The sequence below is a fragment of the Hyperolius riggenbachi genome, chromosome 12 (assembly GCF_040937935.1).
Source record: "Hyperolius riggenbachi isolate aHypRig1 chromosome 12, aHypRig1.pri, whole genome shotgun sequence".
NCBI classification, from domain to species: Eukaryota; Metazoa; Chordata; class Amphibia; order Anura; family Hyperoliidae; genus Hyperolius; species Hyperolius riggenbachi.
Window position 1 is genome coordinate 172,328,826 of NC_090657.1, and position 16,613 is coordinate 172,345,438.

Consider the following 16,613-nt stretch of genomic DNA (forward strand, 5'->3'; position numbering starts at 1 on the left):
CAGAACCCCACCTCGGGTTCTCTTTAAAACTGTAATGGCCTAAAATTGAGAAATAATTATTTTTTCCCCTTTTTTTCTTATTTTTCCCATTAAAATGCCTTTGGAATAAAATAATTCTTAGCAAAATGTACCATCCAAAGAAAGCCTAATTGGTGGCAGAAAAAACAAAATATAGATGGTTTTGTTGTGATAAGTAGTAATAAAGTTCTAGGCGAATGAATGGAAGGAGGAAAGGAGCGCTGACAGGTTAAAATTGCTGTGGTACAGAAGGGTAAAAAAAAACCCAGTGGAGAAGAGTAAAAAGGTAGAGTGACCAGATTTTTGTGGGTCCAACCTGGGACAGGGAGGGGGGCGCGGGGAGGGGGAAGTGGGGAGGACTGAGGAGTGCGCAGCGATGAAGACCGGGGGGGGGGGGGGTGGTTGCGGCGCGCTGCCGCTGTGAAAAATGGGCGTGGCCATGACATTGTATGGGCGGAGCTAACGTAATGATGTAACGGCGAGGCATAAGAAAGCAGTGTTTACGCCATGATGTGGACAAACGAGACTTTGCATCATGGGTGTGCAGAAACTGTGTGATGCTAATAGTATAACCACAAAGCAGCAAACATAGCCATCTATGACCATTAAATAATAAATGCAGTAACAGTTACCCCGGACACCAGAAAATAAATGCAATGGGCAACATGTCAGCACAAAATAAACGCAATGCGGGCAACATGTCAGCACAAAATAAACGCAATGCGGGCAACATGTCAGTACAAAATAAACGCAATGCGGGCAAACATGTCAGTACAAAATAAATGCAATGCGGGCAAACATGTCAGTACAAAATAAACGCAATGCGGGCAAACATGTCAGTACAAAATAAACGCAATGCGGGCAACATGTCAACATGCCTGCGAAACGCGTTGCAACTTTGATTTGGAGTATGTCAATGGATTCGCGTCTGTTTTGAGGTTGACGGTTCTTGTGTCTGCTTTTGGGAGGTGGGTCCACCACTGCCTCCTTGCCAATTTTTTAATTTTTTTTGTATATTTTATCCTTTTGGCACCTCTGTTTGCTTAACACAATCAAGTCCACCCCGGGTGGAGGGGTGACATACCCCCCTTTCTTCTTTGATCTACAGAGAGCGGCTTCTTAATCCTGAGTGGTGACATGTCTAATCTCCACACCTGCCTTTACAGTGGTTACCTGGGATGGGAGGTTACCCCGGTTTGTGAGTATATTTCTACTTACTTTCAGAATTCCCTTTACCGGTACTTATTACACAATATTGGCAGGGCCGGCCCGCTCATGAGGCGGGGTGAAACTTTTGCCTCAGGCGGCAAATGTCTAGGGGCGGCATCCGCCCGTCGGTGGGTGCGGGGAGCCAGCCGCCCAGCTGGAGGGGTAGCGAGCAGGACGGGGGTATTGGGCCTAGCGGCGGGGTGGGGGGTCGGACCCCCCCCTCCCTCGCCTGGGTCCCCCGTCCTCCGCTCCCCTCCAGCCTTAAATACATCAGAAGCGCAACTCGTAAGAGGACGGCGCTGCAGGAAGGGTAGTCAGTGGAGCGCACTCTGGATCGAGCGAGGAAGAGGTGAGTCCTCCCCGCCCACTGCCTCCCCGCCGCTAGGCCCAATACCCCCGCCCTGCCCGCTACACCTCCAGCTCGGCGGCGGCAACCCCCACGGGGGGGGGGTGTTCATCAGCAATAATTTTTTCAAAATGTGCCTCAGGCGGCAAAAAGTCTAGGGCCGGCCCTGAATATTGGGCTCTCGGTGTCCTTTTCTGTAATCTGATTTGACGTCTAAGTGATGACAGGAGAGGAGGCACAGGGACTAGCATGGGGCGCAGCCCAGGGGCAAGAGTGGGTGCAGCAATTGGGCAGGCATGGGGCACAGCACAGGGGCAGGCATGGCGGTACAGCACAGGAGGAGGTATGGCGCCCATGGTGCTGTGGCACCCATGGCACAAGCCATGCCTGTACCCCTCTAGATACGCCTCTGGTTCACAGAGCCAATCAGATCATCTGTGCTGTGAATGATTGCTGACAGCCAATAGCAGCTATTTTTCATGAAAATTAACCTGCTGAGCGGTCTGGACGAGCTCAGCTCGTCCAACACCGCCAGAGGCTGCCGCTCAGCACTTGCTGGGCAGATTTTAATGAAATAAAAAGCAGCACACGCAGCCGGCACTTTGCCAGCCGCGTGTGCTGCCTGATCGCCGCTGCAGCGCGGCGATCCGCCGCATGCAGCGGCGAAAGAGGGTCCCCCCAGCCGCCCGAGCCCAGCGTAGCCGGAACAAACAGTTCCGGCCAGCGCTAAGGGCTGGATCGGAGGCGGCTGACGTCAGGACGTCGACTGACGTCCATGACGTCACTCCGCTCGTCGCCATGGCGACGAGGTAAGCGAAACACGGAAGGCCGCTTATTGCGGCCTTCCGTGTTACTTCTGGCCGCCGGAGGCGATCGGAAGAACGCCTCCGGAGCGCCCTCTAGTGGGCTTTCTTGCAGCCAACTTTCAGTTGGCTGCATGGAATAGTTTTTTTTTTATTTAAAAAAAACCCTCCCGCAGCCACCCTGGCGATTTTATCAGAACGCCAGGTTAAGGGGAAAAAAATCAGCAGTTTAAACAAAAGCGTTCCCCCGCCTGGTGAAGTGTTAACCTCTACCTAACTAATTAAAGGGGAACTGAAGAGAGAGGTATATGGAGGCTGTCATGTTTATTTCCTTTTAATCAATACCAGTTGCCTGGCAGCCCTGCTGGTCTATTTCTCTGCAGTAGTATCTGATTAAAACCAGAAACAAGCATGCAGCTAGTCTTGTCAGATCAGACTTATAAGTCTGAACCACTGAAACACCTGATCTGCTGCATGCTTGTTCAGGGGCTATGGCTAATAGTATTAGAGGCAGAGGATCAGCAGGGCTGCCAGGCAACTGGTATTGTCTAAAAGGAAATAAGCATGACAGCCTCCATATACCTCTCTCTTCAGTTCCCCTTTAACCCCTTGTGTCGCCTACTATTGTGTTAACCTAATGTTTCTTGGACAGCTGTCATAGCTGCCGCGCGTAGCGATCGGAGGCGATTGGGCACCTTAAAGGGAACCTGAAGTGAGAGGGATATGGAGGTTGACATTTCTTTCCTATTAAACAATGCACATTGCCCAGCTGCCCTGCTGATCCTCTGCCTTTAATACTTTTAGCCATAGACCCTGAACAAGCATGCAGCAGAACAGATGCTCTGACTGAAGCCTGACTGGATTAGTTTCATGCTTGTTTCAAGCGTGTGAGTCAGACACTACTGATGCATGAGCAGGACGCCAGGCAACCCGTATTGTTTAAAAGGAAATAAATATGGCAGCCTCCATATCCCTCCCACTTAAGGTGTCCTTTTAGAGTTTATTAAATCAGGCCTTTATTTATAGGCAGGGGGAGTATAGGAAGAATGAACAAAGAGAAGGGAGGGAGATATACAGAGGTGGAGAGGGAGGGCCCATAAAACACAGCTCGCAGGTTGACATTCTATCCGTGACCCGGAGAAACACAGCAGCGTAGCGCACGCCAGAACAGATGAGCTGAACCAAAATTAGCATTACGCTTCGCCGCAGCATCTGTCAGAACTGCTGATCCTCCCTCCAGTCTGAACGAACGCACGTCCAACCCTCCAGGACAAATAGCCTCTCAAAGCAGGGCAACGCGGAATACGAGATTCAGCCGATCGCAATCACTGCGCCACGACGTTGAGGCTATCATCAGAACACATTGTATCGCCGCATAATCTTCCTGCAGTCATCAATCATCCTGCCACAAACTCCCAACACCTTCCCGCCGCTAACAGCTCACATCTTTACACATCGAAAAACACACACGTCTGAAGTGTACTCATTTATTGGCTGATTACTCCTGGGCGTGGCTCCTGTGGGAACTGACTTTAAGGGCCTTTTTCCACTACCCTGCGATTTATGATTTGAATCTGGTCGCAAATCGCAAGGTACATTAAACTAATGGAAACTGCAGCAGCAATTTCCATTAGTGTGATCCGATTGCAATGTGATTTTGGTCACACAATCGCAATTGCATGGTGGAAATTGAAACGTGATTGCGATCGCAATCGCATTTCATAGTGGAAAAGGGCCCTAAAAGAAAACCAGAGCTCAGGACAAGAAAAATATTTATACATACCTGGGGCTTCCTCAAGCCCCATCGGTTCGCTCCCAGGCCTCTGTCCTCAGTCTTCTGCAGCTCCGATACCGGGTCCCTGCACTTCCGTCAGTCGGAGCCAGTCTGACGTAGGGGAAGTGCGGCCTCCACGTATCTTTCCAGCAGCTACTGAAGAGATACGCAAAGAGTGCACTTCTCCTGCGTAGACTGGCTCCAACTGACGGAAGAGCAGGGACCCGGTATCGGAGCTGCAGACATCGGAGGACGGCGGCGTGGGAGCGATCCAAGCGGATGGGGTTGTAGGAAGCCCCTGGTATGTATAAATCTCTTTACTGTCCTGAGCTCTGGTACACTTTAACTTAAAACCTGAGAACCTGAGATGAGTAATAAAAAAAAACATACCTGGGGCTTCCTCCAGCCCCCTTCGGCCTGATAGACCCCACGCCGTCCTCTTCTGCCTCCTGGGTCCTCAGCTATGGCCAGCGGTAGCTAACAGAGGATCCAGGAGACAGAAGAGGACAGAGTAGGAGCAATCAGGCTGAAGGGGGCTGGAGGAAGCCCCAGGTGTGTATTATTTTTTTTTTTATTCATCTCAAGTACACTTTAAGGAATAAAATGGGTTATTTTTTTTACATCCTTAAAGGGATACTTAAGCCTTCAATTAAAAAAAAAATCAGTTTTACTCACCTGGGGCTTCTACAGTGGGATGCGAAAGTTTGGGCAACCTTGTTACCGTATTTTTCGGACCATAAGACGCTCCGGACCATAAGACGCACCTATATTTAGAGAACAAAAACGGGGGAAAAAAAAATACTAAATATGGTGCATCCATGGTACAGGGGCATCTTGTGGATCTTCTCCCCTCCCCAATTATGTCCTCCTCGTACCTCCTTTGTCCTTGTGCCCCCTTTGTATATTTAGTGTCACCCTCGTGTCATCCTGTGTCCCTTGTGTTCTCGTTTGTCCCCGTGTCCCTGTCCTCCTGTATCATGTCCCCGTGTTCTGTCCTGTTCCCCTGTACTCCTCTATCTTGTCCTCTGTGTCCTGCTGCTGTCCCTCTATTCCATGCCCATTTTTGTCCTCCTCTCTCTTGCCCCTTCCCTCATTCCTCCTCTATCTTGCCCCCCTGTGTCCTGTTACTGTGCTGTGCCGTTCCTCTGTCCTCTATTATGTGTCTGTTTCCTCGTATCCTCCTCTATCTTGTCCCATGTCCTGCTGATTTTCAATCCCTCTGTCCTCCTATCTTGTCCCCCGTGTCCCCGCAGCCCGTCCCTCTCTGACTCTGAATGTTGTGCAATGGGCTTACCGCTACAGGCTACAGATGATCAGCGGTAAGCCTCCGGGAAAAAGCCGCGGCAGAAGTCCGTGCAGCTGTTGAAATTTCCATCCTCTTCACTCGTGCTGGCAGTCCAAGTACGTGGCTTACCGCTGCAGGCTACAGATCACAGCGGTAAGCCTTCAGGGAAAAGCCGCGTGGGTGTCCGTGCACGCTGCCTAATGTTTATCTAGCGTCACTTCCGCTTACATCACCAAGGCGGAAGTGACGCTAGATAAACATTAGGCAGCGTGCACGGACACCCACGCGGCTTTTCAATGAAGGCTTACCGCTGATCATCTGTAGCCTGCAGCGGTAAGCCACGATTTTGGACTGCCAGCACGAGTGAAGGGGATGGAAATTTCAACAGCTGCACGGACTTCCGCCACGGCTTTTTCCCGGAGGCTTTACCGCTGTGATCTGTAGCCTGCAGCGGTAAGTCACGAACTTGGACTGCCAGCACGAGTGAAGGGGATGAAAATTTCAACAGCTGCACGGACTTCCGCCGCGGCTTTTTCCCGGAGGATTACCGCTGATCATCTGTAGCCTGTAGCGGTAAGCCCATTGCACAACAGAGGGACGGGCTGCGGGGACAAGATAGGAGGACAGAGGGATGGAAAAGCAGCAGGGACAGAATAGAGAAGAAGGACAAGGGAGGCGGAATGCCTGGGACGCATTACCACGGGGATTCCCCGTGGATTGACACCTGGTGACGGCTAGCATTTGGACCATAAGACGCAGGCACTTTTTCCCCCTATGTTTGGGGAAGAAAAAGTGCGTCTTATGGTCCGAAAAATACGGTAATCATCATGATTTTCCTGTATAAATCATTGGTTGTTATGATAAAAAATGTAAGTTAAATACAACATATAAGAGACACACACAGTGATATTTGAGAAGTGAAATAAAGTTTATTGGATTTACAGAAAGTGCGCAATAATTGTTTAAAGAAAATTAGGTAGGTGCATAAATTTGGGCACCACAAAAAAGGGGTGGGGGTGGGTCGCAATTTCAGTGTTTGGCATGGGTGCTATATTACCCAGATACGCCCCTGATCACTGCATAGGCTAAACATCACTGGGAGGGCAGGGTTACATAGTTACAGTCATCAGCATAACTTATAAAGGTGTGTACATGAGCAAATGTCTGGCATGTTGCTGTGTGTGGTGAAACCCCTCCTACAGTGTGATGTAATGTCATGCCATGGCCCAGACAGTCTGCTGTCTGTGAACCTTGTTGCATTGTGGGAAATTACAGCTTTTTCCAACTGCCAAGCAAGCAGGACCTCTCTCTGTACATAGAACTATCAGTAATGAACATTCAGTACAGATCACCTGGCAGAACTAAAGATGTCACCAGTGATACATTTCAGAATGTAAATCAGTGTTACAATAGGCAAACACTGAGTGCCGTAAATAATCTATAAATTAAAATATTAAAAAATAAACAATTTTATTCATTATGCTATTTTCACTACTGTTACACTCTAAAGGAAAGTACAGTTTCACTTACCTGGGGCTTCTGCCAGCCCCCTTAAGCCACCCTGTGCCCGCGGCGTTACCAAACGATCCTCCGGTCCCCCTCCGCTGCTCCATTTAGCTGTCTTTAGTTGCCACCCACTGCACCTGTGTGGCCCTGGCCGCACGCCTCCTTATTTGTGTACCCATCGCCGGGAGTGCCCTGCGCAGGCGCAGTACGAGAAAATCTCTACTGCGCCTGTGCAGGACGGGAGCGCAAACAACCGCGCACGGCCAGGGCCGCACAGACACAGTGGACTGAAGACAGTGAAACGGAGCGGCGGCGGGGGACCAGAGGATCGTTTGGTAACGCCACGGGCACAGGGTGGCTTCAGGTAAGTGGAAATGGTTACTTCTTTTGATACACTTTAAAGAGAATCTGTATTGTTAAAATCGCACAAAAGTAAACATACCAGTGCGTTAGGGGACATCTCCTATTACCCTCTGTCACAATTTCGCCGCTCCTCGCCGCATTAAAAGTGGTTAAAAACAGTTTTAAAAAGTTTGTTTGTAAACAAACAAAATGGCCACCAAAACAGGAAGTAGGTTGATGTACAGTATGTCTGCACATAGAAAATACATCCATACACAAGCAGGCTGTATACAGCCTTCCTTCTGAATCTCAAGAGATCATTTGTGTGTTTCTTTCCCCCTTCAGCTCTCATCCACTGATGTGTCAGGCTGTTTCTTCCTGCAGAGTACAGACAGCTTTGCCCTTGTCTGTAATTCTTCTGTATGTGAAAGCCCAGCCAGCTCAGAGGAGAATTTATCCAGCTTGTAAAAGATAAGAGAGAAGAGAGAAGCTGCCCTAATCTAAATAATACACAGGCAGTGTGCAGAGAGGGGCCTGAAGGGGGGAGATGCATCACAGAACCACAACACTGAAGAACTTGGCAGCCTTCCAGACACAGGCCTGACAAGTCTGACAAGAGAGAGATAAGTTGATTTATTACAGAGATGGTGATAGTACAAAGTGCTGCAGTAAGCCAGAGCACATTAGAATAGCTTTTGGAACATGTAGGATGATAAAAAACAGGATGCAATTTTTGTTACGGAGTCTCTTTAAGTTGGCTGAGGCGGCCAATAACGACCGTCTGAGCCGAAAATCAGGCGCGTGTACAGCAGCTGGCGACTCCCGACAAATGAGCAATCTGCCGGGCGGATCTACTCACCCCCAGCAACGCTGATACCATTGTTTGTGCCGCTCCCCTGCCCACTGCATGACACACATGAGTGCAGCCCGAGCCAGCAATGTCGTCCAAAGGGATCAGATCCTCATCACCAACAGGCAACATCCATCAAAGGTGTATACGCACCTTTAGGCAGATCACTGATGGGCAGATTCTACTGACAGGAAGTTTTCCCAAATGTTGTAGTGATGGGGACCATTCTGGGGGCACAGAGATTCCAGTGATAGGAATAGGAATACAGTACCAGTCATATTTTTACATTAGCATGGCAGCCCAGGACTGCTAATGCAGTTCATATATCTTGGTTGGGGAAGGAACAAAAGCTACACTTCAGGGGTATAGGGAAAACAACACTCACAAAACCTGTTTATAATATATCACTAAACAATTGTTACCTCAGAATAAGCACTAATAAAACGTAACTTTTAATAATTTACATTTGATAAAATAAATAAATGGCTATATAGGTAGCTGTCAAGTGCTTATAAAACTCTGTTATAATGAGCTAGGGATCTATAGTAAGCATTACTGGAGGAAAATATATATCTCTCCACCCCTTAGTTCATTACTGTATTAACAAATTACACATACCCCCCACCACAACAATAACCCAACATGTTTCTCTTCCTAGCGGAAGCTTTTTCAAGGGGACAAAGTGAAGTATGACAGTGCATAGGTGCAAGAGTGCAAATTATTGTTGTGGTGGGGGGTATGTGTAATTTTTTTAATACAGTAATGAACTAAGGGGTTGAGAGATATATATTTTCTTCCAGTAATGCTTACTATAGATCCCTAGCTCATTATAACAGAGTTCTATGAGTACTTGACAGCTACCTATATAGCCATTGATTTATTTTATCAAATGTAAATTATTAAAAGTTACGTTTTATTAGTGCTTATTCTGAGGTAACAATTGTTTAGTGACTTTAGGATGGGGGAAAGGTTTCTGGGTGCCCTGCTAAGGAGCTAGTACTGCTGTATTACTCCTACCCCCTGGTGGTAGCCCTGATGCATAGCATGTAATCAGCAGCGGGTCGGGTATCCTCGGGTACCCGCGGGTAACCCGAAATGCAGGTCGGGTGCGGGTAGCGACTTGCGGGTGTGAGTAGGGTTGCGGGTAGCGGTCTGCGGGTGCGGGTCGCGGGTAGTGAAAGCAAGCTAAAAACCTTCTTTAGCTTTGGTTTGTGTATAAAAATAGGTTTTATTAACTTTACAGCTCCCCAATGTTACTTTAAAGGTGCACTTTAGAGGAAAATGTAAAAAAGCGGGTCACGGGTAGCGGGTCGGGTAGCGGGCCTGCGGGTCGCGGGTCGGGTGCGGGTAGCGGTTCTGCGGGTGCGGGTCGGGTTGCGGGTATCAAATTCACCAGAAAGCGGGTCGCGGGTCAGGTTCGGGTAGCGGGTTCGAGGGTCGGGTGCAGGTATGAAAAAGTGGACCCGCGCAGGCCTCTAGACACAGCAGCACAGTGAGCCAGTGGCAGTTCAGCACCAGTGATCTGGACAGCAGCTGAGTACAGCACCGGAGGAGGAAAGAGCAGTGAATACCAGAGTACAGTAGCTGAGGCAAAGCTTTGCATCTCAATGCAGAAACTCTCAACAGGACAGACAGTAGTAATTCAGCACCAGTGACATTGGCTTCAGAGCAAGAAGAGGAATGCTAGATAGGAACATAACTACTGTTCACTGACAGCACAGTAGTCAGAGGGGCAGAGCACTGGATGAGGAGGAGAGCAGTGCTGGGTGCAGTGAGAGGGACAGAGCACTGGATGAGGAGGAGAGCAGTGCTGGGTGCAGTGAGAGGGACAGAGCACTGGATGAGGAGGAGAGCAGTGCTGGGTGCAGTGAGAGGGACAGAGCACTGGATGAGGAGGAGAGCAGTGCTGGATGCAGTGAGAGTGACAGAGCTATGAATGAGGAGAGCAGTGTTGGGGGCAGTAAGAGGGGCAGAGCACCGGAGGAGAACAATGCTGGGTGCACTGAAAGGAGCAGAGCACTGTGATGCACAGGCAAAGGGGGAGGGGTGCAGTGAGGCACGTGCAGTGATCACAGCATTGCAACCCTCCTACATGGCATGTGCATCACTGCACAACTCTCCCACTGCATGTGCATCACTGCACCCCTCGCACACTGCATGTGCATCACTGCACCTCTCGCACACTGCATGTGCATCACTGCACCCCTCCCACACTGCATGCACATGTACAGGCAGTGTGGCTGGGGTGCAGTGAGGCACATGCAGTGTAGGAGAGGAATAGTACAGCGAGAAGGGGCTGGGGAGGGTGCAGTGAGGCACAGGCAGTAGAAGGGTTGCAGTGAAGCATAGGCAGTGGGAGGATTGTGCAGTGAGGCTCAGGTAGCGTGGAAGGGTTATGCAGTGATATACAGGCAGTGTGGGTAAGGTGCAGCGAGGCACACGCAGTGTGGGAAGGGTGCAGGAGGGTTGTGCAGTGAAGCACAGGCAGTGGGAGGATTGTGCTGTGAGGCACATGTAGTGGGAGGGTTGTGCAGTGAGGCACAGTTAGTGGGAGGGTTGTATAGTGAGGCACAGGCAATGAGAGGGGTGCAGTAAGGCACAGGCAGTGTAGTAGGGGTTCAGTGATGTACAGGCAGTGTAGGAGGGGTATAGTACTGTAAGAAACTATATGTTTCACAAAACACCTTTATTCCGGCACCAGCAACTCATTAGTAAGAACTGCAAACACGACTCTCATCACAGCAAACAGTATAGGAGATAGACCTTCTTAAGGGGCCCATACACTCAGACGATTTTCTGGCTGACCGATCGATCCCGATCGATCGATTGATTGATCGTTTGCAAATCGGTTGGCCAATCGACCGATCGATGGCCGATTTCGATCGATTTCGATGGATTTCCATCGAACTGGCAGGGTGGAAAATTTAGGTCAATCTGATGAGATTGCTTATCAGTTTGCATTGGCCTTAATGGAAATCTGATGGCAAAAAAATGCCATCAGATCAAATTTCAATAGATTTCAAACTGAAATCTATTGGAATTCTATCCTGGTAAAAAATGTTCTAAAAACGCATCAGATAGATCATCAGATGCATTTCTTATCTATCTGCTGCCAATCTGACCAGTGTATGGGCACCTTTAAGCGTCTTCAGAGTTGAGGAGTTTATTCAGTAAACAGATATACAGATACAGTTCGTTACATCTTTAACCAAGCAGATTACTCCGTAGTAAGTCTTTGCGTTACAGCTCTTGGCTCCAGTCCTGGCAGCCAGGTTCCTCTTATGTCTATACTACGTTACATCTAACCACCTCGCCCTGAGGCTTATCTAATATATACAACCATACAGTTATAGAATATGACACAACATCATTGCATAGAAGTCAAGGGTTGGAGAAAGCCAGGAGAAAGAAGCAAAATGTGAGGAAACGCGGAAAAGCCGCCGCAAACGCTCAGAGTGAGGCGGCTGTTTCCGCGTCCAACATGGCGGCAAAACGCGAAGAAACCGCCGCATGCCGCATGGGCAGAGCGGTGGAGTCCGCGTTGGATGCAGCAGATTGCGCGCATGACTATGTTAATGACAGTGTGGTTGGACGTGGGGAGGCCGCCGCTTGCTTGGAGAGCAGCGCGGCGGCTCCTGCGCCCGAGTCAGCAGATACATTGCAAAACATGTCTGGTGTGGCTGGGACTGATAGTCCACACAGGTTCAGAAGGACGCGCGCGCGCGCTGAGAGGCAGAGCTTATATGACAGCCAGAGGAGAGTCAGCTGACCAAGCTGGTCAGCTGACATTTTCACCAGTTCTCATTGGTCCAGCACTTAGGGGTGGCGCTGGAGAGCGCTATAGTATATATACTGGGTGCTGGCCATTCTCTGGTTGTCTGCCGTTGCGATCACTACGTGGTAGCACTCAGACCTTGTCTGTATCTGTGTTCTAGCATAGTTTCCAAAGGTGTTGATGATCAAGGAACTCACACCTTAGCATTAGGAATATTGAACTGTATTATTTGTTATGACCTTCTGCCTGCCTGACTATTCCTCTGAACTCTGATTCTGTACCTTGCTATTTCTGATATCCTGTTGCCAAACTCTGCTCGTTCCTGGACTCCGTATTTGCCTCCTGACTCTGTACCTTGCTATTCTGCTACTCCGTTGCCAAACCCTGCCTGTTTATTGGATTCCGTATCTGTCCCCTGAATCTGTACCTTATCTGTCTGTGTGTTAACGACCTGGCCTGCCCGACCTCGAGAACTGACCTTACTGTTAGAGGCAGTTCCCAGACCTGTTAGTGACACCCTCTCTCTGGTGTCACTCACGCTCTGTCCTTCCTACTCTCAGCCTAGCTCCTCCCCGGGGAGAGTCTAGGCCATCAGAAGGAACATACTTCTGTGCTGTACGCAAAGTATCTGTTGCATCTAAACACTCACTTGTTATCAGGTGTCCAGAGGTTAGTAGATATATCTGATTATCTGTGATACTGCAGATCACCAATAATCGGGTATATTCTGTATTCTCGGTGATACTGCAGTTCACCGATAATCAGACCCTCTCTGTGTTACACCGATCGTTACACAAAAGTGTCTCTCCTCAGCTTGTGACCCCCTTTTAATACCGGTCACCGAAGAGTTAAATGTGACATCATCTGAGCCCTCCCTCCAAACCTACAATTGCTCAGACCCCTTGTGATGTCATGATACACACCTACTTAATTAATATTCCGCTCGGTCTTTAACCTACATACAAAGAATGTTATGTTTGGTAAATATGGCCTATTAGGGCTGATCAGAACAGCTGAATGATTTCATTGAAATTTCGTGTACCGCATGCGAAAACCGAATTTCGGGTTCCGAATTTTCGTGTTCTGAGTGCATTTCTATTGAAGTCAATAGTGCCAATTTCTGCGGTTAATTGTAAAGCCCCCTTACATGCTATTATCACCAAATTTGGCATGTATTTTAAGCAGATGAGTAGGAACATGGTAAAAAAAATTTGTGAAAAGACCTTATAGTTTTTGAGCAAATAGATTTCAAAGTTTCATAGGAAAAATGGTTTTTAAACTGTGTAAAATGACACTGCTGCAGTACAGGTTACTGCATTCCGAGTTCTGTATACATATTGTATACATTTCATGAAAACAGACAGCGTGGAGTCCCCCCTTCCAAGCCTCCTTAACTCCTTGTCTCCCATGCAGGCTGGGAATCGGGATAGCCAGAATGCGGAGTCCCGGCCGCGTGGGGCTTCGCACCCTGAGCTATACCAGCCTGCATGGTCCATGGCATGGGGGGGGGGGCTCTGGAGGAGAGGGGCGGTCAACCTCCCCCTCTCCCCCAGAGCCCTTGTCCAATCCATGGACAAGGGGCTCTTCCCCCCCTCCGGTGCCCCAGGAGGAGGATGGAGCCGCCGACGTCCGGGGGGGGGGGGGGGGGGGTTCATGGTGCCATCCGGGGTTCCCCTTTAACAAGCGGACCCCGGAAGCCGCCCCGTCCCCAGGAGAAATGAGTATAGGGGTACACGGTACCCCTTACCCATTTCAGCAGAGTTAAAAAAAGAAATAAAAACATGACAACGAAAAAAGTCCTTTATTGTTCTAAATTAACCAGGGATACTTACCTTGTGAAAATCCCACGCCAGTATCCTTAGAAGTGGTCCCACGCCAGTATCCTCTTAGGACATCTCTGTAACGATTGTGGAATTCTCTCCGTGATCAGCGCACAAGACGTGCGCTGACACTGCGGAAATCCTCCACAAGCGTGTAATTTGCGGGAACTCAGCAAAAGGTGCAATGCACCTGTAGAGGGAAATTCCTGTCGACAGATGGAGCTGTGGAGTGCAGAGGAACAGCTCCTCTGCCCTGCCACACACGCCTGACAGGAATTGCACGAAGGGAAGAAACGCAGCGCAAGAAAGCCCTGAAAGAGAGAGATCAAAGCGACAGAGGGTATGTGTGTCCACCAAACTAGTCGCCACCCTGCGACGATGAACACACAACCATGAAGACAAAGTGAGAAGGCAATCGCCAGAGATGGCAATTGCTAACAGCGATACAAGACCGAATAAGCACAGATGAGGAATGTATGTAAGTCCACCAATCTAGCCGCCAACCTGCGACGGTGGACACACAACAGAAGAAACCAAGTGAGAACGCAATCGCAAGAGAAGCGATTGCGGAAGAGAATGAGCACAGGGACAGATTGTATGTGTGTGCACCAAACTAGTCGCCAACCTGCGACGGTGCATACACAACAGCAGATATGAAGTAGGAACGCAATCGCGAGAGAGGTGATTGCCAGAGGTGACACAAGGCTACAGCAAGGCAGAGCACGAGAGTAGCAATGGCACAGCAAATCATACAATGAGGATATAAGGAAAATAACAAACGCTAGCTAAACGCGAACACCGCACTCATTTGCAACAGTGCACACGTTTACGCGTGGTCTCCGCGTGTTAAGCACAACAGAGACAAGCACGCCTAACTAACCACTGACAGACAAACATGAAACAGAGGACGCGAGCGCTTGCTTAACGGTTACCTCACCGAGCCTCCAGCAAGCGTTCGTAGCAGACAAGACAGATACACGAAAACAGGAATAAGCGAGAGATAGGATCCACAGCACTAGCGCAAGAGGCTAGTGCGATCCAGGAAGACAGAGCAGAAGGATCCACAGCACTAGCTCAAGAGGCTAGTGCGATCCAAGTACAGCAAGAGAGATGGAGATCAGACGGATCCACAGCACTAGCGCAAGGCGAGTGCGATCCTGGCAAGACAGAACAGATGAGATAGCTGGTAGCAACCGCTGCTCCAGCTATACTCCAAGAACAAAGATCAGAATGACTTCCTGTCGACCACCGCAGGGACAGGACAATCGCAACAGACAAACAAAACAGATATGCAATCCTAACTGCACTAGGGAATCTGTCTAGTGCAGTTCCAGGAATTACTCTAGGCTAATCTTCAAACAAAGAGCAAGGCTGACACTCCAGGCGAGTGTTACACAGAAACTAACTCTTATGACCAGCCAAGGACTCTGGGAAACATAGCTCTTTATACTGCCAGTCATCAAAGGAGGCAGGTAAGGGATTTGCATAACGAGTGTATGCAAATTCCTCAGCAGCAGAACAGACCAGAAACTTGTAATGGAAAAACAGGTCTCTCTTGCAGAGACCTGCAGCCCACAGACTAGAGGAATGGTCAAACAGCTGTCTGCCAGTGCATCCAGCTGAGCGGATCATTACAATCTCACCACCCTCCCACACCGACGAACTCCCGCAACTGAATGCTCACAGTCAGCCTCTGCATCTGTATAGCAGAGGCTATGAACACGAAAATGTTGCCTTTGAAACAAGAAATTTCGGCAAACAGTGATGCGATCAAAATGGCCACTGGGAAATCCCGGAACGCTGGAGGCCACACTAGAGTGGCGAAACCAGCCATTTTTCACATAGATGGTGGGTCCAAGTGACCAGAGCAGGAGGTGCCCTGGTCCCCTGGACCCACCTATTTATGTGAAATAACGCTCAATCTGACACTCTGAGGTGGCCTGCGGGGAACGGGAATTCCCCAGCAAACAATTTTCGTGTTTCTAGCTTATGCAATACAGATTGCAGAGGCTGTCTATAACCATTCAGCCCCGGGAGTTGGGCGGGTGCCTGGGACCACTCCTGAGGATACTGGCGTGGGATTATTGCAAGGTAAGTATCCCTGGTTAATCCATGTACCCCTATACTCATTTCTCCTGGGGAGGGGTGGCTTCCGGAGTCTGCTTGTTAAAGGGGACCCCCGGATGGCACCATGAACCCCCCAGGACGTCGGCGGCCCCTACCTCCTCCTGGGGCACCGGAGGTGGGGAAGTGCCCCTTATCCATGGATTGGACAAGGGCTCTGGGGGAGAGGGGGAGGTTGGCCGCCCCTCTCCTCCAGAGCCCCCCCATACCATGGACCATGTGGGCTGGTATAGCTCAGGGTGCGAAGCCCCACGTGGCCGGGACTCTGCATTCTGGCTATCCCAGCCTGCATGGGGGACAAGGGGTTAAGGAGGCTTGGGAGGGGGGGACCCCACGCTGTCTGTTTTCATGAAATGTATACAATATGTATACAGAACTCGGAATGCAGTAACCTGTACTGCAGCAGTGTCATTTTACACAGTTTTAAAACCATTTTTCCTATGAAACTTTAAAATCGTTTATTTCAAAAACTATAAGGTCTTTTCACAATTTTTTTTTTACCATGTTCCTACTCATCTGCTTAATATACATGCCAAAATTTGGTGATTATAGCATGTAAGGGGGCTTCACAATTAACCACGGAATTTAGCACTATTGACTTCAATGTAAACGCGAATTCGGTCCTCGGAATTGCCTAATTTTCGAGTTTCGAGTGCTTACTCGGAACTGCCAAATTCCGATGGCAAGCTCGAAATTCGGAATCCGAGAGCTCAGCCCTAATCGCTTCGGCCATAGGAAGTGAGTGTCATTTCCTGCTTTGC

At 49.3% G+C, this 16,613-nt stretch overlaps 1 protein-coding gene across 8 annotated transcripts in view; it reads right to left on the reverse strand.

The window, feature by feature from the left end:
• LOC137541584 (sterile alpha motif domain-containing protein 10-like) overlaps window positions 1-16,613 on the reverse strand; it is a 597,983-nt gene that overhangs the window by 283,477 nt on the left and 297,893 nt on the right. For 7 of the 8 annotated variants that reach the window (XM_068262964.1, XM_068262963.1, XM_068262959.1 and 4 more), the window contains one exon: window positions 4,826-4,914. The exons of the other annotated variant lie outside the window; for it this stretch is intronic. In XM_068262964.1, the coding sequence (XP_068119065.1) occupies window positions 4,826-4,914 (89 nt within the window). The remainder of the gene's footprint in view (window positions 1-4,825; window positions 4,915-16,613) is intronic. 8 annotated transcript variants of the gene reach the window in all.